The sequence below is a fragment of the Danio aesculapii genome, chromosome 17 (genome assembly GCF_903798145.1).
Source record: "Danio aesculapii chromosome 17, fDanAes4.1, whole genome shotgun sequence".
NCBI classification, from domain to species: Eukaryota; Metazoa; Chordata; class Actinopteri; order Cypriniformes; family Danionidae; genus Danio; species Danio aesculapii.
Genome location: NC_079451.1, coordinates 2,837,581 through 2,861,578, shown reverse-complemented (window position 1 = coordinate 2,861,578; position 23,998 = coordinate 2,837,581). Strand labels below are relative to the sequence as shown.

At 38.9% G+C, this 23,998-nt stretch overlaps 1 protein-coding gene across 3 annotated transcripts in view; it reads right to left on the bottom strand.

Moving 5' to 3' along the window:
- Positions 1 to 23,998, bottom strand: part of LOC130244357 (otoferlin) — a 53,012-nt gene that overhangs the window by 8,405 nt on the left and 20,609 nt on the right. For all 3 annotated transcript variants that reach the window (XM_056476746.1, XM_056476745.1, XM_056476747.1), the window contains exons 16-40: positions 23,590 to 23,680; positions 23,369 to 23,485; positions 22,447 to 22,599; positions 21,079 to 21,268; positions 20,873 to 20,997; positions 19,000 to 19,134; positions 18,755 to 18,916; positions 16,482 to 16,601; positions 15,494 to 15,655; positions 12,308 to 12,470; positions 11,669 to 11,739; positions 9,413 to 9,442; positions 9,180 to 9,311; positions 9,023 to 9,080; positions 7,426 to 7,511; positions 7,211 to 7,354; positions 6,898 to 7,032; positions 6,174 to 6,301; positions 5,935 to 6,105; positions 5,172 to 5,332; positions 3,430 to 3,572; positions 3,256 to 3,344; positions 3,077 to 3,175; positions 2,568 to 2,809; positions 722 to 900 (exon numbers count right to left, since the gene is read on the bottom strand). In XM_056476746.1, coding sequence (XP_056332721.1) covers positions 722 to 900; positions 2,568 to 2,809; positions 3,077 to 3,175; positions 3,256 to 3,344; positions 3,430 to 3,572; positions 5,172 to 5,332; positions 5,935 to 6,105; positions 6,174 to 6,301; positions 6,898 to 7,032; positions 7,211 to 7,354; positions 7,426 to 7,511; positions 9,023 to 9,080; positions 9,180 to 9,311; positions 9,413 to 9,442; positions 11,669 to 11,739; positions 12,308 to 12,470; positions 15,494 to 15,655; positions 16,482 to 16,601; positions 18,755 to 18,916; positions 19,000 to 19,134; positions 20,873 to 20,997; positions 21,079 to 21,268; positions 22,447 to 22,599; positions 23,369 to 23,485; positions 23,590 to 23,680 — 3,286 coding nt within the window. The remainder of the gene's footprint in view (positions 1 to 721; positions 901 to 2,567; positions 2,810 to 3,076; positions 3,176 to 3,255; positions 3,345 to 3,429; positions 3,573 to 5,171; positions 5,333 to 5,934; positions 6,106 to 6,173; positions 6,302 to 6,897; positions 7,033 to 7,210; positions 7,355 to 7,425; positions 7,512 to 9,022; positions 9,081 to 9,179; positions 9,312 to 9,412; positions 9,443 to 11,668; positions 11,740 to 12,307; positions 12,471 to 15,493; positions 15,656 to 16,481; positions 16,602 to 18,754; positions 18,917 to 18,999; positions 19,135 to 20,872; positions 20,998 to 21,078; positions 21,269 to 22,446; positions 22,600 to 23,368; positions 23,486 to 23,589; positions 23,681 to 23,998) is intronic.

Below are 23,998 nucleotides of genomic sequence, written 5' to 3'. Positions count from 1 at the left end.
TTTAAAATGATGAACTTGAGCTCATGACAATAATTTGCTGTCAACTGTGAGAGTAAAGCGTGAAAAAACAAATGAGCAAATGATTCTTTTTGCAACCTAAAACACCACTCAGTGGAAACAAGGCATTAGTGTGCTTCATTCAGGTGAGTGGGCTTGACAAACCACATGCATCTCTAAAAAAAGTCTAATTTAACCAGAGCAGTCATGGCATGTATATAGAGTAGTACTTATATACTGCTGCTCTTTGATGATTAGAAGTGCATCTTTTATTCTTACTTGTAAGACGCTTTGGATACAAGCATCTGCTAAATGAATAAATGTCTAAAAAAAATCTCTAACCTGCTCCCAATATGACAAAAAGCACCACAGACATGCCATCAAAATAGTCCACGATTGTCAACAGGTCATGCATGAGGTTTTTTTAAGATCGTAGGACAGCATTTTTAGTGAAACGATTCATTTTGGTTTGGACCAAAGTAATTTTTTAAAAGTTTTACACTGTAGTAACACACTTAACCACAATACCTAGATATATACAGTAAATATTCAAATCAAAACAACACAAGGTACTATTTGTTAGTTTTGGGTGCCTTATGAAGCTTTGAAACCTTTGTTGAACATTTCTTTTTGAACCAGTGATTCAGAGCACAATTCAAACCTGTTTGGAAACAGTTTGAAATGTCATAGCAGTATATTAGATATACTTCCGCAGGTCACCTACTGTAATTTCTAGCTCATCATTTTCATCTCGGGCCACAAACGGCCACCAGCCTTTGATTCTCTTCTGCTTGAAGATGTTGACCATGGGCATTTCATTCTCATTAGTGACCATTTCGATGGAGCACTGCTTTGCTGTCTTTGCGCCTCTTGGAAATCGATTTAGGTCCAGTTCGATCGCACCTGAAACAAAATGTGCCAGCGTGAGTGAAACTCATCTAATTCAAACGGATGATAAATCAATGCATCGCAATGGAGAACTGATTCTGCATTGAATCTGAGATTTTTCTGATTCCATTAGGATATTCTCTCTTCACAAAACTCTACTTGCTTTCAATTCCTCACACATACAACTTTAACTTTTCCTGATTTATTAACGATTACTTTACACAAATTCCAAGAGTGTTTATAGCTAGCTGTGTTTATATTAATCTTGTAACATAAAATCAAGGTGCAAGCATATTTGACCACTTACAGTATATGCAAAATGCACAAGCACCATCTGCTGTTAAAAGTAGCAAAGAGTGCTGTCTTCTGTTAAAAACAAACCTAGACTGAGCATCATCTGCTGTTAAAAACTAGCCTAGAGAGCAATCTGCTTTTAAAAACTAGCCTAGAGTACCGTCTGCTGTTAAATCTAGCCTAGAGTGCCATCTGCTGGTTAAACTAGCCTTGACTGAGCGCCATCCGCTGTAAAAACTAGCTTAGAGTACCGTCTGCTGTTAAATCTAGCCTAAACTACCATCTTCTGCTAAAAACTAGCCTAGACTGCCATCTGGTGTTAAAACTAGCCAAGAGGCCATCTGCTTTTAAAAACTAGCCTAGAGCGCCTTCTGCTGTTAAAACTAGCATAGAGTGCCATCTACTCTCAAAAACTAGCCTAGAGTGTCATCTGTTTTTAAAAGTAGCCTAGAGTGCCATCTGCTGTTAAATCTAGCCTAGAGTGCCATCTGCTGTTAAATCTAGCCTAGAGTGCCATCTGCTGTTAAAACTAGCATAGAGTGCCATCTACTCTCAAAAACTAGCCTAGAGTGTCATCTGTTTTTAAAAGTAGCCTAGAGTGCCATCTGCTGTTAAATCTAGCCTAGAGTGCCATCTGCTGTTAAAACTAGCCTAGAGTGCCATCTACTGTCAAAACTAGCCTAGAGTGCCATCTGCTATTAAAACTAGCCTAGAGTGTCATCTGCTATTAAAAGTAGCCTAGAGTGCCATCTGCTGTTAAAACTAGCCTAGAGTGCCATCTACTGTCAAAACTAGCCTAGAGTGCCATCTGCTATTAAAACTAGCCTAGAGTGTCATCTGCTATTAAAAGTAGCCTAGAGTGCCATCAGCTGTTAAATCTAGCCTAGAGTGCCATCTACTGTCAAAAACTAGCCTAGAGTGCCATCTGCTATTAAAACTAGCCTAGAGTGCCATCTGCTGTTAAATCTAGCCTAGAGTGCCATCTGCTGTTAAAACTAGCATAGAGCACCATCTGCTACTCAAAACAAGCCTAGACTGAACGCCATCTGCAGGTAAACAATAGCTAAGAGTGCAATCTTCTGTTAAAAACTAGCATAGAGCGCCATCTGTGGCTAAAAACCAGCCTAGACTGCCATCTGCACCATTTGCTGTTAAAACTAGCCTAGAGCACTGTCTGCTGTTAAAAACTAGCCTAGAGTGCCGTCTGTTGTTACAACCTAGTATAGAACCGTCCGCCATTAGAAATTAAGCTCAGAATCTATTTATGAGAAAAACGTGATGCATTCTGATCATCTAAAAACTATTCAACAATCGCAATGCGTCGATTTATCATCATAGCCCTATTTAAAATTGTATAAAGATTGACTATCCACTGTAAAACAGCACACCCAAGAAGTCGTCAGCAGAGAAATGATCTGCATCCCACACTTGCAAGTTCAGTCGGGCAGGAATTTTGTACTCAGTCTCATCCCAGGAAAACATGGACTCTTTCTTTGAGATGACAATTTTCTCTTCGGCCTGCAGGTAGTCGAAAGGATAAATGAAGCGCCAGTTGAAATTTCCCTCTCCAGTCAGTGAGTGATAGTGGACATCTGTGTCCTGCTTATCCTCTTGTTGGCCTTTCAGCCATCTGTTGGTCACAAGTTTCACAGTAAATTACACTTCTGATGGTAAACAAATGTTCTCTGGTTTCATAATTTGTATGAAACAAATGCGAGGTACAGTCCGACTAGTGAAACGCACACCACATTACAGCAACTACAATAATGTCCACTTGTAAATAATAAGTCAGATATATCATTAAGCCCAAGTTGGGATTTACTTCAGAAAACCAGCTCGCTCGGAATCCAAAACTTGGATAGTGTAAATACATACAAATGTACAGAAGATCTCATACCCTCTAACAAAGATGTCGCTTGATTTTTCCCCAGTGAAGATGTCATCGTCCTCAAGAACGACTTCGTCTGTGTTCCACACGATCACCCTGAGCTCAAATCTGTCAATGTGGAACACATATTTTAAGCATATTATTAATATTCACCTGTATTATGTAAAATAAAACTAAGCGTTTCCTACTTCTTTGGCTTCCTTGGTGAGATATCTAGAGCAGGTCCAGGCGCAGACATGTCCTTGGGGAACATGTCTACCCACATCTCAATCCTCCCCTATATCACACACATACACACACACATTCACATTTATCAGCATTTCATCACAAAACAGTGCTGCCTGTGGGATGTTATTCCTGACCTGCTCAATCCCAGGTTTATCTGGATTTAGGAGAGGTCTCGTCTCCATGTGTTCTGGAACCAGTTTACAGCCGATCCGAGGAATGTCTTCCCAGTGGTTCAGTACAGCAAGAGCTAAATGCTCATCCGTCTGTTTCTTTAGTCCTGATGTAAAAACAAGAGCACTGGTATACGTTTCATGTTTTTCAAAATTACAAAATCGCTGATCTTATCATGGTGGATGGGTTTGAGTGCCTGAGTAATCCTAGAAGCTATGTTGTCGAGCTATAATGCCCTTGGTAGGGTCTCTCAAGGCAAAAAAGTCTTAGGTGACAGGTCAGACTAAGTGCAGTTCAAAAACCCCTTTATGAGTACAAAAACACTGAGGGCTGTGACGTTGCTTTTATGGTGCAGACCGGGCCCCACCCTGGAGCCAGGTCTGGGGTTGGGGCTGGAGCTCCTGGTGGCCAGGTTTTATCTCACAGAACCCAGCTGGACTCAGGCCGAAGGAGTGACCTGGGACCATCCTCCTGCAGGCCCACCACCTGCTCAGCACCACCGTTGCATTGTGGAATGAGTGGTGGTCGAAGATTAGGACCATGACAACCCGATCTTCAGGCAGAGAAACTGGCTCTCGGGATATGGAATGTCACCCCACTGGGAGGGGATTTTTAACTCTCACTCCTCGAAGAGCTTTAAACCAGATCCTGAGGGAGGCTGGAGACATTGGGACGGGTGGTTGTGGCTGTAAGGCCTGTGGTACCTGTCAAGGCGGCAATCCACAAACTTGGTGGCGAACACTGGAAGTCAGGGATAGCGTCAAGCTGAAGAAGGAGTCCTACAAGGCTTGGTTGGCTTGTAAGACACCTGAGGCAACTGATGGGTACCGACAGCCCAATTGTGCTGCAACCCGGGTGGTTGCGGAAACAAAAACTCGGGCCTGGGAAGAGTTCAGGTCTCCATGGAGGAAGACTACCAGTCGACCTAACAGAAATTATGGCAAACCATCCGCCGCCTCAAGAGGGGAAAGCAGTTTCACACTGACACTATTTACAGCAGAAATGGGGAGCTGTTGACCTCAACTGGGGATGTTGTCAGATGGTGGAAGGAATACATTGTGGATTTTCTCCACCCCACTAACATGTCTTCCATCGAAGAAGCATTGACAGGGGATGCAGGGGTGGACTCACCTATCACCCAAGCTGAGGTCACTGAGGTAGTTTGCTAGCTCTGCAGTGGCAAAGCAGAAGGGGTGGATTGGATACACCCTGTGTATCTCAAGTGCCTGGAGTTTGTGGGGCTGTCTTGGCTGACACATCTCTAAAATATCGCATGGAAGTCGGGGACAGTATCTCTGGACTGGGCAACTTGGGTGGTGGTTCCTATTTTTAAGAAGGGGGACCGAACGGTGTGTTCCAACTATAGGATATCACACTCCTCAGCCTCCCTGGAAAAGTCTATGCCAGGGTACTGGAGAGGAGGATCAGGCTGATGGCTGAACCTCGGATCTAAAAGAAACAATACAGTCCACAAAGCCATGGACCACAGAGACAAAAACAACAAACTACTTAAACAAAGATTAAATGAAAATAGTACATAAAAATACTAATTAGATTTTATAGAGATAATAAAATAACTCTGTCTCTTCATTAGGACCTCATCAGTCAGTAGTTCAGATTACAGTGAATGGTACTAATCTACCAAAACAACCACATCAGCTCTGATTAATCCACACTCGTTTCCTATTTGTAAAAACATACATACCATTTTCATCTTCTACTTCAGTTGGCCCTGTGTAAACTCTGTTCGTCACTTTCACTCTTCCTCCTGGGCCATACTGCGGCGCATCTATCTTTCCATCTTTGCAGAGTTTGGCAAGGATGTGCGATGGCTTTAATGGGTCCCGCCATACATTATAACCATGACTAATAGAAAAAAAATGGGAAACTGTTACCTTTTCTCAAGACTGTAACAGTCATACTAGTTCTTGTTACCCCTGATCGGGTCAATTTTTTGAATGTCTGTATGTTTTTATTGTAGAACAAGTTGGAAAGTACAATGAAGCACTTTACTTCATGTGCCAAACGGATAAAGCCTAGCCGAAAATTTTTTAAACTCAAAAAGTAAATGTGTTCAGTTTCTCCGACAGATTGCTAGGTGACTACTATACTGTAGGGCATTCTGTGTGGCGGTAATGATAATTGTATGTAATTTTTTAGGTATTTGCAGGTAGGGTAGTTGCTAGAATTTTTCTGTGCGGTTGCTAGGGGGTTGTTTTGTGGTTGCTAGGGTATTCTGTTTAGTTGCTAGGGTGTTGTGATACTGTTGCTAAAGTATTCTGGGTGGTTGCAAGGATGTTTCTATGAAGTTGCTTGTATGTATTATCACATTGCTAACATGTTTGAGACAGACAGGCAGACAGATCGATAAATAAACAGTCATACAGACAGACTGATAGATAGACATACAAATAAACAGACAAACAGATAAATAGACAATTATACTGTACACAAGCTAGTTTGCATACATGGCATAGGTGGAGCTGATGCCACATGTGGCCCTGTGTTTGCTGTAGAAACGGTTCTCCAAGTCTATCTTAGTCTCGCCGATCAGGTCATCGGTTCCCACCAAATCCCAGTCATAGATGGACACAGTGAGGGTGGAGTCCATTGGGAGAGTTGCTTCAACATCAAACGACCTGCAAGAGTTTAACATTAATATGAATGCTGATGATGTAAATCCCATTGCCAATCTTCATATACTGACTTTCCAAACACAGGGTTGAGCTGCTTTGAGATGTAATTCTCCTTGTCCTTGATTTCGGACTTTCCAAGCTTGATGGCAACGTATGGATCGGCCTTTCCATTGATGTCTGCAGGGTGCAGATCTGTTGCCTGAGACAAGCAAACACCTCGAATGAGTTCAGAAGATGAGCCCGAAAGATTAGGGGACAACAATCTCTGTCCTGGGGGGTTGGTGTCCCTGCAGAGTTTAGTTCCGACTTGCGTCAACACTCCTGCTTGGAATATTTAAACTATGCTTAGAAAAGCCTTGGTCACAATACACTTTTCGCCCCATATACCTCCATTCATATGCATGTGAATGCTGCAGACCAGAAACGCAAGCTTGTGCGAAATGTTTGGCATGTCTCTACGTTGCCAAATTCAAGCTTGGTGAACTCTGACCTGTAAAATCGCATCACATGATTGCATGAGACCAATAAAAGATCAAAACATAACTTCTCTGTACTGAAATTTAAATTATGGAGCAATCACTCGCATTTTAAATGTCTAATTATCTTGTTTAATCCTGCGCCCTACGACAGAATTTCACTAGCTCAAACTCTAGTGTGACCACAGCTTAAGACCTTGATTAGCTTGTTCGGGTGTGTTTGATTAGAGTTGGAGCTAAACTTTTTAGGACACCGGCCCTCCAGGAACAAGTTTGGTGACCCCTGCTATAAAGTGTGTCCTGCTGTAGTGCTGCATACCCGGACCACGTAGATTCGGACAAGCACGTTTATTGGATCATTGTGCGGGATGTTCTGGAACATTCCCATGTTGGAGTCAAAGCCCATGTCTCTGGACATATCATCTGAGGGGACTTTGTAGATACACAAGGAGCCCTACAGTGAATACACAAAACAAATGAAACTCGTGTGGGATAATTACTATGTTTGTGTGTGATAATGTATGACATTACCAACATTTAAACAACCTGAAACTGTGTACTACTTAAACTGCTTAATAAAACATTTGTATTCTGCTTGTCAGATGTTCTTAGGACATGAAATGTGAACAGACCTTGAACTTGCCAATGAGTCTGTCTTCATCAGCTGCATTCTGATCCACATCCGCGTCGTCTGAGCACTTCCCTCTGTGAAGGTTGAAGGTGTGAAGCCAGTCCTCAAACTGGTTATAATCATACTCCAGCTCTCGGTTGTAGACCTGCAAAAGAAAACATCTTCATTCCCTGCTCAAGTTCACGTCTGCTGTTAGAGAGATGAGCAGAGATGAACCTTGAACTCTTCGATCTTCTGCTTCTTCTTCTCCGGCACGGCCTCTCCAGGCATGGTTTTACTCTTCTTTCCTCGCTTCTTCTTCCCTACAATGGTGTCATCAATGGAAAGAACATTGCTAGGATGGGTGAAAAGTATCTAATTAAATGTTACACACCTAACTTTATGTTGCACAAGTAAAAATTTGTTATTTCACTTTTTATAATCAGACTTGATAAAAAAAAGTCTGCAAAAACACATTTGCTGCATCCGAACTCGCAAACTATCCATCCTAAATAGTACTTGAAAGCAGAATTAGTATATCCCAAATCGTAGTATGTTGAAAAAAGTATTCCAAAGGTTCCTGGATGGTTTATTATTTCCAGTAAAAAAAATTAAGTGTAGAAGCGTCCATACTCTAACTGCTGATATTGCCCACAGTACATTGCACGTTGGACGTGAATTCAGTTAGAACTACAATTGCGGGTGAAAAGTGTAAATGAACTACAAACATGACGCACGAGACCAACTGTCAAGTAGAGAGGCTTCGGTAAAGTTGTTTGTATGACGTTTTCTGTGTTATATTTCATCTGCAACAACAATATTGAACTTATATAAAGACGCGTTTGGACATTAACATCTGAATACATAATTATCCAAAGACCTGAGGAGATTTCTCTGCATGAAAGACTCGTGAAATTAAATACGACAGAAATGTGGATTATGTGTGGATGATTGACGGGGCTCATAACTAAGCAACATAACTGTTAACAAGGAAGTAGTCCCTGCTAAAAATTCCAGCTTAAACCAGCCTAGGCTGGTTGGCTGGTTTTAGCTGGTTGACCAGCCTGGTTTTAGAGGGGTTTTGGCCATTTCCAGGCTGGTTTCCAGCCATTTCCAGCCTGGTTTAAGCTGGACATAGCTGGTTTAGGCTGGGCTCTCAGCTTGTCTAGGCTGGTCAAGCTGGTTTTAGCTGGTCATTTTCCAGCCTGACCAGCTAAGACCAGACTGGAAATGGCTGGCAACCAGCCTATAAATGGCCAAAACTCCTCTAAAACCAGGCTGGTCGACCAGCTAAAACCAGCCAACCAGCCTAGGCTGGTTTAAGCTGTTTTTTCTGTAGGGGTATGTCCCAAAGCTTGCTCTTTTGTTACACACTCAAAAGTATATATTTTTCCTTCACAAAAAAAGTACATACTTTTAGGGCGTATTATAAGTATGCGAATTGGGACGCAGCATTTGATTGATATTCTCCCTTTGTACGTGTCATCAGAGGGGAAAGCCCAGCACATTAGGCAACCATGTCTCCCTCATAAGCATAAGGCGCTAGTCTTGTTTTTGAATCTGCCACTATGCTGACACACAGGCATTTGTAGCTCCGCCCACTTCTGAAAAGAACCCAATCTCATTTGAATTTAAAGCGACAGTCACCAAAACAGCACAATTAGGATCAAAGCCTAAACGGGGAAGTTTCAAAGGGTTAAAAACATTACATGCTGAAACTCTAGCGACATTAGAGATGTTGTAAAAAGGCACATAATAGGTCCCCTTTAACACTTTTAAGGATACCCTGCTATAGGTGAATCTAGTTTTTTTGCTAAATATACAGCTAACTCACCATCTCCAGATTCAAAATCCTCTTTTTCTTCAGCTTCTGCTTCTTGTGCCTTCATGGCCTAAATTATTCATGAAACAGAATCATTCATTTATTTTTTCATGAATGTTCAAGCATCTGCTTGTAAATCTAAACATTTCGATGCTTGTTTATGTCTCACCTCTTTCAGTGTCTCAATGGAGGCAAAATACTTGGACCACCAGTCCAGCATGCTCTCATCCAGCTCCTCCTCCTCCACCTCTTCGCCCTTCTTACGCTTCTTCTTCCCTTTCCCACCCTTCTCATCGTCCGGCTGCTCAACACACACAGGTCACACGGACACATAATGCTTAAAGAGAGTTTAAAACGTGCTGCAGGTATGAAATAGAAGAAAAAAGACATCTGCGTACATACCATATCAACTTTGACCACAGCATCAGATGCCTGAAAACAAGACGCACAAGTCAGCTTGAAGCATACAACTGAAGGCAAATTTGCTAGCGCTCTTGTGAAATTTGATTTCTTTTCAAATATTTCCCAAGTGTTGTTCAAGTGAAGTCAAGTTGAGTTTTATTGCCGTTCTGCTACATGTGCAGAAACAAAATGGTGTGTCGCAGGATCACGGTGCAACATGAATAAAAATGAACAACACTGGACGTAAGAGCTATTTTAAACCTTTAAATAACAAATCTATTGGAGCGCTAATCTAACTACACATATACAATAAATAATTAACTATAAACCTAACCTTAGACAGACTATACAAGTACGTTTACATAAGACAGAAGAATATTGTGTAAGATATTGTGCAAAAGAGATATAAGAAAATAAGTAGTGCAACACGATGTGTGCACGGGTAAACATTGTTTTTCTTATTGAGTCCTTGTAAGATGGAGTTAAGTAAAGTGTGCGGTGCATATGGAGAGAAGAGTGTTTCTACAGGTGGTTTGTTATTCCCCTGTGTGAGGCACACTCAAAAATGCACACAGTTTTTATGAAGATATAGAGTGAATGTAAGAAAATGTCCGGTGCAAATGTGCAAACAGCAAAGGATTTTTTCACAGTATTTCCTATAATATTTTTCTCGTCTGCAAAAAGTCGTAATTCTTTTAGTTTGGTTGGAATAAATGTAGTTTCAACATATTTTAAAGGTCAATACAATTAGCCAGCTTTAGAAATTATGGTATCACTTTATTCTGATGGTTCCTTTCACACATTTAGTTGATTTTAATTATATTGCGACAACATTGCGACTAATTCTTATTAGAGTATTAGTAGACTGTAAGGCTAGGGTTAAGGTTAGTGTAAGTTGACGTACTTGAAAAATGTCTTCTAGTCAGAAGAATGTCTCTTGGTGGAGCAGTATCAGCAGATACAACACAAGAGGCCCTATCATACACCCGGTGCAATAAGGCACAAGATGTGTATGCCATGATTTGTTGCTATTTTCCGACCAGCGCAACAATAACTTTCATGTTTTGCGCCACGTTGTTTAAATAGCAAATCTATTTACACCACTTTGTGGACTCATGGGTGTGCTGGTCTAAAAAGGAGGTGTGTTAAGGCGCATTGTTGCTATTTTGAGTAACTGAAATGAGCCGCGCCATTGACTAACTAAAAGCTGCTCTAAATTCTAGCGCAGAGCGCGTTGGTTATGCGCCTATGCACGTCCAAACACTTACACATTGCTTAATACACACGGGCTGTACAGCAATACACAAATATCTTTATATATGAAAACAATTAAAGGGTTAAAATATTACAAAAATTATTATTTTCTACATAAATATAAAAACCACTGCCTCCCTGCTTCATCTCGGGGGGCTTTTTCAGTTTATTCATGACAATTTGTATAATATTATTATTATTATTAGCAGTATTATTTATTATATGCAGATTTATATTTGTTTTAATTAACACAAGTTTAGATTTGTCCACCTGTCGGGTTTTGGAAAAGTTTGCATCACCAAATGGGGCATCAGAACAGGACGTGTGTTTGAATATAACTCAGTTTTTTGACCACTCTTCATTATTATTGTTCATTTATTAATTTACTGGAAATTAAAACTGAATTTAGTAAATAGTTTTGAAAATCTTTACGCTTAAACAAAATTAAATGTCTTCAGTGGAGTGCATACAACACCGTTTCCTCACTCCACCAAAGTAAAGGAGTAAAGAGAAAAAGTGAAGTTAAGAGAAAGTAAAGAGGCTGAATGGAGGAGGCTCATTCTTTATCCTCGCGCTGCAGATTTTCTGTTTAACTGTTTTCTCGCTAGTGAAGCGTTCAGTTTTTTCTCTTACAAAGTCCACCATGTAAAAAGCAAATGCGCCATGGCGCGACACAACTGACTCTTAAAGGGAATAGGAGATGAGACTCTGATTAGTTTAATGCACGTCATGCTCAAAACACACCCATAACTCATTAAGAGAATAAGCTCAACCCTGTTATACCAGGCGCTGGGGCACAAATCATATTTTTCTGTCCTTCAAATAGCAAAAGTGGATTCAGACACAACCTTAATGCTTTTGCGCCATGCACTTTAGGCTTTGCGCCTAGATCATTAAAATAGAGCCCATTGTCAATTAATACTCTAATGAGAATTAGCTGACATGTAGTTGCAATGTATTTTTTTCTGTATTTTTATCAATTAGTTTTTAATGATTTCATACCGAGTCAAGTTTGACAACTGTCTCAATCTTCTTCACTGCTGGTTCAGGCTCTGTGTGGATCACAACCTCTTCTGCAGAAGGAGAAAAAGACACACACATTACTTGTGATAAGATTAAGAAAAGTAAATAACGTTAAAGTAACGTAAATTTAATTTTAGTGCAGTGTCTTCAGCTCATCAAGGCTGCATTCATTTGATCAATCATACATAAAATAGTGGATTGAACATAAAACAATTAAGTTGGCCCAAAAAAATCTCAAGAATTGTGTTGTTTCAGCTAAGTCAGCGCAGTGTTGGACTTTAATAATGCATTAGTAAATGTTGAACTACTATTAATAAATGCTGTACATGCATTGGCCATTGTTTGAAAATACATTGACTAACATTAACTAAGTATCGCAAGTTGTGTTACAATAAGTGTTACAATAAATCATTATAACTATCCTAATGATTTAATGATCAAGAATCATTCAGTGTATTATTAGCAAATTCAGTAGTTATTAGCAAACAATGATCATTGCATTATCGTTTAAATCTGTTTTCCAACTTTATATTGTAACGCAGGAAGTTCTAGCGGCTATAAGACATTCATTACAAGCTGATCAACTAGACAGACATTTGACAGCTGATCTCTACACACCCATAGCAGACCAGTTATTGACACTCTTGTCTGCAGGCCTGTAGATGAACTTGCGCAGGGATGTGACGGCATGAGAGCCGACTAGTGTGTAGCGGCCAAACGCTCGACAGTCCACCACGCGGATGTTCAGTGGAGGATGGAGGAGCTCGTTCTCTGGCAGATCCTGGAGGAAAAACACCAATGCTTTAAACGAATGTAGTGCAACGAACAAAAGGGACTTCAAAACAAATCATTTTAAGGAGTTTTTTTAATGTTTAAATAGCTTTTTTTAGATTGTGAGTGAATCGTAGTTGGTGGTTTACTTGGGGAGGATGAATGGGAGAATGTAAATAAGGTCAGCTTGTGCTTTTGTTTTATCTCAATATTATTTTTCTCATTATTATTTTTCCTGTAGCACTTTGAGATTTTACTTAAAATGTAAAGTGCTTTATAAATCAAATGTATTCGTATTATTATTATCATTCTGCTGATATAAACAGATATGGAGATGTCCAGGGCTATATTTTGGGAACTGCAAAATACATAGGCAAGGTTTTAAATATAACAAAACCCAAAAAATGAGTCCAGTCTAATGCAGCAACCCATTTCAAATGCCAGCCATACGAATTTAATTGGTCCAAAGACATCAACGGCAGGTGTTTCTCATAGCAATTAGGACCAAAGGCGAAGCCAACCCTCAATGTTGACCTGAGGAACTCCACTAACTCATAGGATGTCATACCAGGTAAAACAAAACAAACAAACAAACAAACAAACAAACAAAAAAACGCAGTGTGAAATTATGGTAAAAACACACGGCCACGATATGCTTGTAGATTGCTTTTGAAAACACTGTCGGTTGGGTTTAGGGAAGTGAGTATGTAGGTTCTATAAGATCAACAAAATAAAAGTTATGTGCCTTTGTTTATGAAATAAATAAAAACAATAAATGTTTTTTATATTACATAAAATATATCTTTAACAAAAATCATCTTAGCCTAAAATTGACAGAAAAATCTAAGCTAAATATCTGATCAAATTATATTCCAAATTTGAAGTTGATACCCTAAATAAAACGTTCAGTAACATTTTGTTGGGTGCAGTACCAAACATCACCAGCAGATGGCATTCAGTTTCCACTGGTGACCATATGAGGCCGTCCCGTTTCAATGTATGTTTTAAAGAATATGAAAAAACTATTTCATACTTTTGACAATATTTGTAAAGTAGACAACAACTTTTAATGAAGCATGAGCAGTTTGGTGGTATATGATCTAAATTTACGATCTAAAAATTATTTACATGTGGATTGCTGTAGCAGAGCAATGCTTTACGACTATTATTGTTAGAAATAAACAAACTGTTGTTCAGTTATAATTCTCAATATTAAAAAAATCAGTCACCATATTTAGAAACTTGACATTTGAAGCTTTCAAATGATGTACTGTATAGTTTGTTAGGATTGCTTTATGTTTAGACGTTAGTTATGGCTTCAATATTTAAGCGCAAATGGCCCCACAGCTTGAAGGGTGATGACAGTAAAAGAGATTTGATCTATTACTCTTCTTATATAACAAATAAATGGTAAAATAAGTATTTAGAAGGACTTTCTAGTTATGTCATTTGTCATGGTTATATTATGATTTGACTTTTCAATATAGTAAAGTAAACTTAAGTGTCCCGGTGGAGAGACGGTGACAGTTAATGGGTTAAAATTGTTTCTTTAACCCTTTCACGCATACAATCACACTGGTGTGATCAGCTTTAGCTGGTCTCTGAAGTGTGCGATCACACTCTTCAGTGATTAGAACGTTCAGAGCGCACGTCATCAACTGCTCAAATGTAAATCTGACGGCGCACGCTAAGGCACAGAAAGAGATGCGCAGTGCTTGTCATAAATCACAATGTACATGCTTTCAAATATTTAATTTAGGTTTCAGACATTTAAATACACATAACTACAAGCAAAACATACCAATTAAGGTTTAATAATACACATGTATGCCTATGGAGATGGCAATAATAATAATTTTTCAATATAACCTGATGATGTGCTTTGTTCACCTAAGATACACACTGTTGATGTTACTATAATATTTTCTCTATTCCTCCCCCAGATTAAACAGTTGCTTTACCTTCCTGTATTTCGGCAGAAAATTATGAATACACATGATGTAAATCCAGCAGCTCGGATCTCTCCTGTAGTTATTCCTACAAGGGATACAGCTACGATCGGAAGTCAACGTGAAGTACTAATATAATTTATTAAATTACGCATTAATTGTATTTCATTAGCGTCTACCCCTACTTCAACCCTAAACTCCAACCTTCACTGTAATGCAAAAATATTATTTATTGTACAGTGTTACAAAGATTATGCTATATTGACGTGAGCATCCTCAGCTGTATCCCATCTAGACTTCACCGCGCTGCGGGAGAGGGTGAAGTCTAGATGGGATACAGCTGAGGACACACATCAATATAGCATAATCTAATAAAATACAATTTCATTAGATTATGCTATAGTGACGTATCTTCAGCTGTATCCCATCTAGCTAATGAAACACAATTAATGCATAATTTAATAAATAATATAAATGCTTCTTGTTAACTTCCGATCATAGCTGTATCCCTGCTAGCGACAACAGCGCCGCCCATTACCCGTCGTATAACACATAATACGATCATTATTAAGCTGTTTAAAAGACAAAATATATGTTCTCTCACATATTTGAGAATCGGAGTATTGCAAAATTTCACAATATAATTGAAACATTTTTCAATATTTACAGAAAAGGCCAAAAAAACTTGCATATTTAAAACTCGAGCGTGAAAGGGTTAATTATGTCCTATAATTTTGACTTTCTTTGGTGTCCCTCTTTTTTTACGTCAATGTGAGCCATATGGTGTAACACTTGGTTTCTGGAAACATCCTTCACCGGACTCGAACCCTGGTCCATTCCACATTCCAAATTTGATGCCGTACAAGATGAGCTACCGAGCAAACTGATCGCTCCGGAAAAGCTGTCCATACTGAGGTAAACGTCAGCAGAAGAAGTTTCTTCCAAAGGGCATCATACTGCTCTGTAGTGATTGTTTTACACATGAAATTTAGCCATACGTATGCCAGGGAACGTAATTGCGGTTTCTCAATTATATAGCCCCGGGCACATATCCCCAAATTGGATATAAACGTGCAAAACTCACCACTTCAAACCACTTGACCAGAGTGCTGAAGTTGGGGTTTTTCTTGTAGTTCTGGATCAGCGACGACTGAACACCTTTCCCTGCGCACTCGATGTCCACACGGGGACGGTCCACTTGAGCCAGATTCACCCGCTTCAAGTCCCTCAGACCCCAGAACAGAACCTTAAGCAGGAGTATAATTTCATCAATTGCTAAATCAGACCATTTCATGAGTCCATGTGTTTATATAGCTGTATAAGGGGTATACATTTTCTACAGGGGGAATCAGTAGTCATGTTTCTATACATCTATTGTACATAGAAATGCCAAGATGCGCATCGATTTTGAAACGGTTCATAAAAACAAAACTTATGCTCACAACTGAGTAGGGTAAACTTTGTACACTGCAGAGTTTTTGCCATGTTTCTAGAGCAAATATCTAAAATGTCCTAAATCAAGCAACATTTTCTAGATAAGCAAAATATATTGTCTTATTTTTAGAAATAAAATGTGAAAATTAAGTGAGTTTTTCCTTAAAAACAAAAGCTAGATCATTTTGCTTACCCCGTTGGCAGATTAGTTTGCTAGTTTTAAGGAAAAACTCACTTAATTTTGACATTTTATTTCTAAAAACAAGACAATTTTTTGTACATGTATGGGTTAATGATAGGGAATAACAAACGGCAGTAACTTGACCTATAAGCCACTGTTTATGACAATACATTTAAAAAATATATAGATACTAGTTTACAACATCAAGCAAGGCAACAAGATGTTATACATGTAAGTTACAACGGTCATGTCTGCTTTTGCATGAACAATAAGGTCAATACCATACCACAAACTGCTGCTTCAGACTACAGTAATCCTGAAAATAATTCTTGAATATAAATACACTTTGATATTTTGTAAGTGCATCCAAAATCAATTCAGCTGAGGCTCTAAAATCTTGTTTATAGTAGGTGTCATTCCTGAACAGAAAGAAGCATTACTACTAGAATCACCTCACCTCAATCCTGTATTTACTCAAGACAGGTCTAATACCGATAGGCACCGGCAGGATTGGGCCGCGGTCGATATCTGTAGGTCCGTCTATTGGTGGCAGGTCAGCCTTTCCACCTGGTCCAATCTGAAAGATCATCATATATTAATATATCAGTATATGTATATATTTCACCCTGGTCCATAAAACCAGTTTTATGTCGCACAGGTATATTTTTGGCAATAGCCAGTAAAACATTGTAAGGGTCAACATTTCCATGAAGATATTTAGTACATTTCCTACTGTAAAAGTATTACATATAATGTTTTGTTAGTAACATGCATTGCTAAGAACTTCATTTGGTCAAGTTTAAAGGTGATTTTCTCTGTGTTTTCATTTTCTTGAACCCTCAGATTTTCATATAGTCGTATCTTGGCCATTTTTTTGTCGTAACAAACCAAACACCAATGGAAAGCATGTTTATTTAAGTGTTTCCTATTATGTATAAAATTCAAATTCAAAATATTTGACACTTATGACTGGTTTTGTGGGCCAGTATGCGCGCACACACACACACACACACACAGACTTGCATCTCAATCATCTCCCTTGTTTAGTAGTCAGGAAACTGATCAGGCCGTCAGCCATTTTAAGTGCAGTTTAATCGCTAAAATCTTCTAGTGCACTGAAGCAATCGTTCCTGGAAAATTCCCACAATGCACTGTAAATACAAGCAAGGAGGATTAATCCTCACTATAGTCTCTTAATGGAATTCAGAAACTTTCGAACATGAATCACATGAACAAACTCACCAAACATAACGACAAACGAGAGATAGTAACTGTGATCTGTTTATATTTAACACGTATAGAACAATTCATGGTTAAAATGTTGCTGGTATATGAAACCAATAGGTATAATGTACTTATAAATCATTTAAAACTTAATATGTGGTTGAACATAACTAATTATTTTATGTTTAATTGATTTTGGGGTGCAATTAGTTCTAAAGTAACTAGTTACTGTAATTAAATTACATTTCTTCTGAAAAAGAAAAGTAAGGGGTTATTGTTCATTTTTAGGTGATTTAGTTACAGTTACTTATAATATACTTGCTTAAATGCTGTACATAGCATACATTCTGTATAAATCAATTCAGAGAAGCAGAGTAATTGAATATTTTTTGTTAAAATAAAAATATATTTTGTAAAATAATCAAATTTTATTACATTTATCAAGACAATTAAACACGCTGAAGAAAAATTCATTGTGAAATTAGTTTATGACGATATATGGAATAAATTCAGAGAACACAGTAATTGTATATATTTTTGATACTCAGATGTTTCGCATAATAATTACATTTTTCAACTAAAGAAGCTTGATTTGTCTGACCACTGCCCATGCCTAAGAAAATTAATGCCAATATATGCATGAAATATGGTGTCTTTACTTAGAATGCTTTTGGGTTTTAATACATATGTTGTTTAAAATTTAAGTGTTAATGTTTTTAAATAAAAATAAAAGGTACAGTTTGACTCAAATGTAAAATATTTAGAGTTTTATTTCTTTAGCCTATGCATTGAGATTTATGTGTATTTTTAGTATTCAGTAGTCAACTATAGAACACACAAGACATGTCACTTGAATAGTTTTGAATGGGGAATGTGTAACAGTCAATATGGATAATGAAGCCCCGCCTACTAGTACAAGAGCCAATCATCGATCGCTAAAGACTGAGGATTCTCCTGGGGAGGGGCTCAGTCCAGTGTGTTTTTACAACACAATCTCACGGCAATTCGTAACTTTTTGATTTAGTGGCTAATTTGTACAATTTAGTACGATTTGCTCATCCGCCAATGACGGTTGGGTTTAGGGGTGGGGTTAGGTGCCACGCCTCCTTTTTAAAATCGTACAATTTCGTACGACTGAACTCGTACGAATTCGTACGAATTAGCCACTTAACTGTCAAAACGTAAAATACTTACGTTTTCTCGTGAGATCAAGCTGGTTTTTACGACAGTTTTTGCAGCTTCATTGTAAACCCTCTGGGTTCAGCAAATGCACTGAAATCTCAGCGAATACTTGCTTCACACACATACGAAATATATCCAAATAAAGCTTGAAATCTCTACTTTTAAACGAACCCACTACTTGAAAACAAATGTTCTCTGGTTTTGTAATCTATATGAAATGACAGTCTGCTCATCACTGCCCTTGCCAGTGTCCAACGTAGTGTACATGACCTACTGATTCGCACTGAATGAGACACTCTGAGAGCAAAACAGATTCGCTCTGACCTGCAGCAGCTCAAAGGCGGCCAGCATTTCTCCAGCCGTGCAGTTTCCCCTGTAGATCTGATAGTACTCCAGCTGAGGAGGGAAACGCGGAGGCCCGTAGTGCTCATCCGACATCTTGGTGATCGGTTTAGCGAACGTCCTTCCCATGAAATCAGCTTTCCCCTTGAGAGGTGTGAGATTGGAGCACATATATGAATCCACATTAAGATCCAATGAGAGTAAATTCTGAGGCCGTGGAGACTCACCACTGTGTCCTGGTCGTAGATCTCGATGACGATTATCGGAGGATCGTCTCTCAGTTCTCCAGCTTCACCGTAGAGCTCTACATGATCAAACACCAGCAGCTGATCCCATGTAGGACACAGCGTCTCGTTCAGGACCTGGGAAAAACCAGCAAAACAACTCAATGCTTCACTAACGCAGAGTTATAACTACATGTGACGCGGTGCCACAACATGCAATGAAAGGTATTGTTTTCATGTTAAAATTAGTTTTTGTTCTATCCATGTGCATCAGTGGTGTGCAAAATTTCTATTTTCTATTTGCACGGCATCGTAACTGCTAATTTGACAATGATCACCTCAGGTACCAATTATGGGCTTTATTCAGTGTTAAATGCTACCAATGTGAGTTTGAAGACCCTTTTAAGTGACATTTATTGCCATACTACTGAAAGCAGCAGCATATAATTCACCTCAGATCTTGAAAACTAAATAACTAGCAGATGTGATTCAGTGCAAACCATCAACATCAGTCACTCAGCTTATTTACTTTTAATAATGTTGAATAGGTTAAATGTTTATTAATTTCATTAAAACCCTTATCATTTAGTCGAGAGTACAGTGGTTGATATATTCAAATGTGTCGAATCACATTTGGTGCAGACAGCCAAAGTGCTTGTCATTGGAATGTTGTCATGCCGTGTGTATTTAGGACACAGTAAAACAGCACCAAATTAATTTTGACTATATATTTTTACTAAAATTGTGTGTTCAGCGGTCAATCGGATAATTGCACATTTGAACACAAATTTATTAGCTATTATTCACTATTATTATTAAATGTTTTTTAGAAAATTTATGCCAATATATTTACGAAACATGGTGCCATTAATTTGAAACGTTTTGTATTTTAATACAGTTGTTTGTTATGTAAATAATATTATTCACTAAAATTATTCACTATCATTAGTGAAATTTGTTGTCTTTTTGTTTCTCAAACTTTTCCACTTTTTTTTCATCTTTCTTTTAGTTTGGCTGAAAGACGAAAAAAAAAATCATATATAAAATATAAACTGCAGCTACAGGGTCACAAATTATATTAATAATATAATGATATACACATAATTATATGAAAAATTGTATTAAACAAAATTATAAACTAAACTAAGGGGGGATGTATGTAGGATTGACAGCTAGTGGTTGAACTAGGTATTGCAATGCAAATTCAAAATATTGGATAGAGTTTTTTTTCACCCAACCTATTCCAATGACTCAACACACGCACAAGTTGCCAGGATGCCAGGTCTACGATACCAATAGCTCAGCTTATTTTGCATTTATCTGCTAATTAAAACCATGTTGTGAATTGTCACTACCTAGACCAGTGGTCACCAAACTTGTTCCTAGAGGGCCGGTGTCCTGCAGATTTTAGCTCCAACCCTAATCAAACACACCTGAACAAGCTAATCAAGGTCTTACTAGGTATTCTTGAAACAATCAGGCAGGTGTGTTGAGGCAAGTTGGAGCTAAACCCTGCAGGGACACCGGCCCTCCAGGACCGTGATTGGTGACCCCTGACCTAGACTGACGCCTTGATGAGGCAGCCATCATGACTTAAGTCAAATACACTCTCTTCCACCAATGCAACGCAAAGTGCTGAAATATAATTGGTTAAACTGGCAGTGGGCTAGTTATTGAGACCAAAACAAAGACAGACTTTTTGACATGGAATGCACATTTTCAAAGGAGAACAACTGACTTAAACATTGTTTTTCAGATAAATTTGTTCTCTGCAAATATCTGCAAACATATTATGGTGTTTTTATGCTTCAGAAGCGGAACTTAAATTAAAAAAAAACAACCTGCTGAAGGAGTGAATTCTCACCACACATCTCACCTCTGTGACTTGACTGTGAGTAGAAAAAAATATTCTGGCGAATGGATCCGAGAGGCCTGTGCTGTCTGCCGCAAACAGACTGCGAGCCTGGTACATGTGGACCCTCAGCTGGAAGATCTGCTTCACTGTGGGTGTAAAATAATGTTTTGGGTGACTCCTGGACAGACAATATGAAAGTCAGTGGTGTGAGCGGTCAGGTCTCTTACTGGTGTACATCAGGCTGATAGGGGGAGAGGACTGAATGCCCGGCCCTTTCGCTGCCTTGTTCTCCTCGAATCCGTTAGGCAGACCGCACAGATAGTCCTTACGCTGCCTGTTCAGGCCCAGCCACAGATACAGCTCAGTCTTAGCCTGAACTGTCCAGCCCGCAGGTCCAAAACTCTTCTTACCAGGCAGCTACAACAAGAGAAAATACGATGGAAGTCAGTTTCCAACAAGTTTCATAATATATTCTTTTGTGTTCAGCAGATGTTTGGAACAACCGAGGCATCTGGATCGATTGAGATCGGCTTAACTACCTTCAATTCACTGATGACATAATCCTGTTTGTCTACAATGTACAAACTGCCGAGTCGATGCTATAAGAACTCAACAAAGCTAGTGCAAAAATCGACCTGTGAATCAACAGGAACAAGACCCAGGTGATGAAGAACAACTACTGTGCCAATGGAAAAATCATCCGAGAAAGTCAACATTTTGTCAACAAATACACCTACCTAGGCCAACAAGTCACGCAGCACAATGTGGAATAGCTGCAAGAGCACACAAGAAGTCCTCACAAAAACAGAAAATGTCAATGTCCACACCCAACTCTTCAACTTCAGCACTCTACCCACACTGAATTATGGTTGTGAAACATGGACGATGCAGGGAAAAGAAGAGAAGAAGCTGCAGACAAATCAGACCGATAAAGTGGCGAATCCTAAAGATCCAACTCAGAGACAAGGGCTGAAACGAGCACTTTTTACACAAATAAAGTTCAAGGATGGCTATGAAGATGCCAGAGAGAGGAAGCTCAGATGGGCCAGACACATGGTGCGACAATACGACAACCGTTGGAAGACTTGAACAACATTCTGGTGGCCATACGACAGGGGTGCTCCCTGTTCCTGGAGTTTTAGCTTCCTGCAGAGTTCAGCTTCAACCATGATCAAACACAACCAAACCAACTAAGTAGGTAGGAGCACTTCCTACTGAACAAGCACTTGGTAATTAAAGATCAAGGTTGCAGCTGAACTTTGCAGGAAGGTAGATCTCTAGGAACAGAGATGAGCACCCCTGCCCTGCAACTTCAAGAATGTCCCTCAGACCATTGACGGAAAGAAATGGAAGTAGCCAGAAATCGTGAACTCCACTGAAGTCCACTCAAGGATCTTCTCCACTACAATGGTGGATAAACCAGGTCTTCAAGTATCAAGAAGTTTGGAGCAAGTGGAGGAAGGGAATAAATGATTACAAAATGTTCATTTGGGGGTGAACAATTCCTTAAGGTATGACTGGTTCGCCATGTATTCTGACATAATAAATTACTAAATGTTGATTTTAAGGTATGTCAGCAGTGCATTCATCCCTACCTTAAAGAAGATGGTCTGGACCTTCCCGCAGTCCTTTCCACACTCCTCCTCCACAGAAGAGTAGAGGATGTCTTTAGAGGGAACTCTGGCGTATGCAATGCGTTTGTTGTTGCTTATCATCCATATGTAAATGTCTGGAACGCTATGTTGAGGCTATGGTGGAATAAAAAGACAAAGGTTTATGTGAATATATTACAGTTATATAAATTCATATGCAGTTGAAGACAAAATTATTAGCCCTCCTATGAAATTGTCATTCTTTTTCATTTAACAAACAGGGCAAGTACAATTTTCACAGTATATCCTATGATGTTATTCTTATTTCTTCTAGTTTGACTGAAATAATTTCTCTTTCAAGGTTGTTATTGTTAGCCTCTTTAAGATTTTTTTTTCTCAATAGTCTACAGAACAAACCATTGTTGTCAAATGACTTGCCTATTTACCCTAACCTGCCTAGTTAATCTAATTAACCTAGTTAAGCCTTTAAATTGTACTTTAAGCTGAATACTAATATCTTGTAAAACTAACTAGTAAAATATAATATACCGTCATCATGGACAAAAGGAATGAGTTAATAAAACTATTGCTTAAAATCTGTTGAACAAAAGGTAATCTCTCAATTAAACCTCACTTGGGAATTTTTGAAAAAAAGAGTTAAAATTTCACAGAAGGGCCAATATTTTTTCTTCAACTGTATATGGCCAAACAGCTGAGAGGGGTCTGGATGCAGACCTGGTGAGGTGCAAGCTGAGCTGCACGCAATGTTTTTTAAATGCGCACACCTAAGCCAAGCCCGACCCCTACCCCTCAGTCATATCACTAGCTCCATTGAGTGCATTGTGTTCGAGACTTGCAGTTTCAGCTTGCATAATCACGGCTGCATCCAGATACTATTGACACAACCAAGCATTTAGTGCTCCACCTCATCAGACAAGAATCTCAGCTTGTGGAGGAAGTTTTGAGCCAGTTTTATTCTTTCTTTCACGTTGCTTTTTTTGACTTGTGATCTCATGGTTTTTGCTTGCTGGCCAATGCTCTCCTGAGGACACAACAACACAAAAGGAACAATGATCAGCATTAGATATTTACCGTTAGTGTTTATTAGCAACAGATGCTTTTAACTGAAGTCTGTGAGTGTTTTACCACTTCCTGCATGCATAATTTGACTCTCTCTTTGTCCAGTTTAGTCCTGCCGGCCTGATTCTGGTCATTGTTTGCCAAAGATACAAAGGTACTGAAAGAGATCAGAAATGAGGTATCACTGCATCTTTCCTCTACAGATAATAACAACGGTTTAACAATTGTCAGATTTTTTTGTAGTCATTTTAACTGAATTCAAAATGTTTCTTTCTACACATAATTGATACATACTCTCACCGGCCATTTTATTAGGTGCACCTTACTAGTACCGGGATGGACCCCCTCTTGCCTTCAGACCTGCCTTAATCCTCCATGGCATAGATTCAACAAGGTACTGGAAATACTCCTCAAAGATTTTGCTCCATATTGACATAATAGCATCACGCAGGTGCTGCAGATATATCGACTGCAC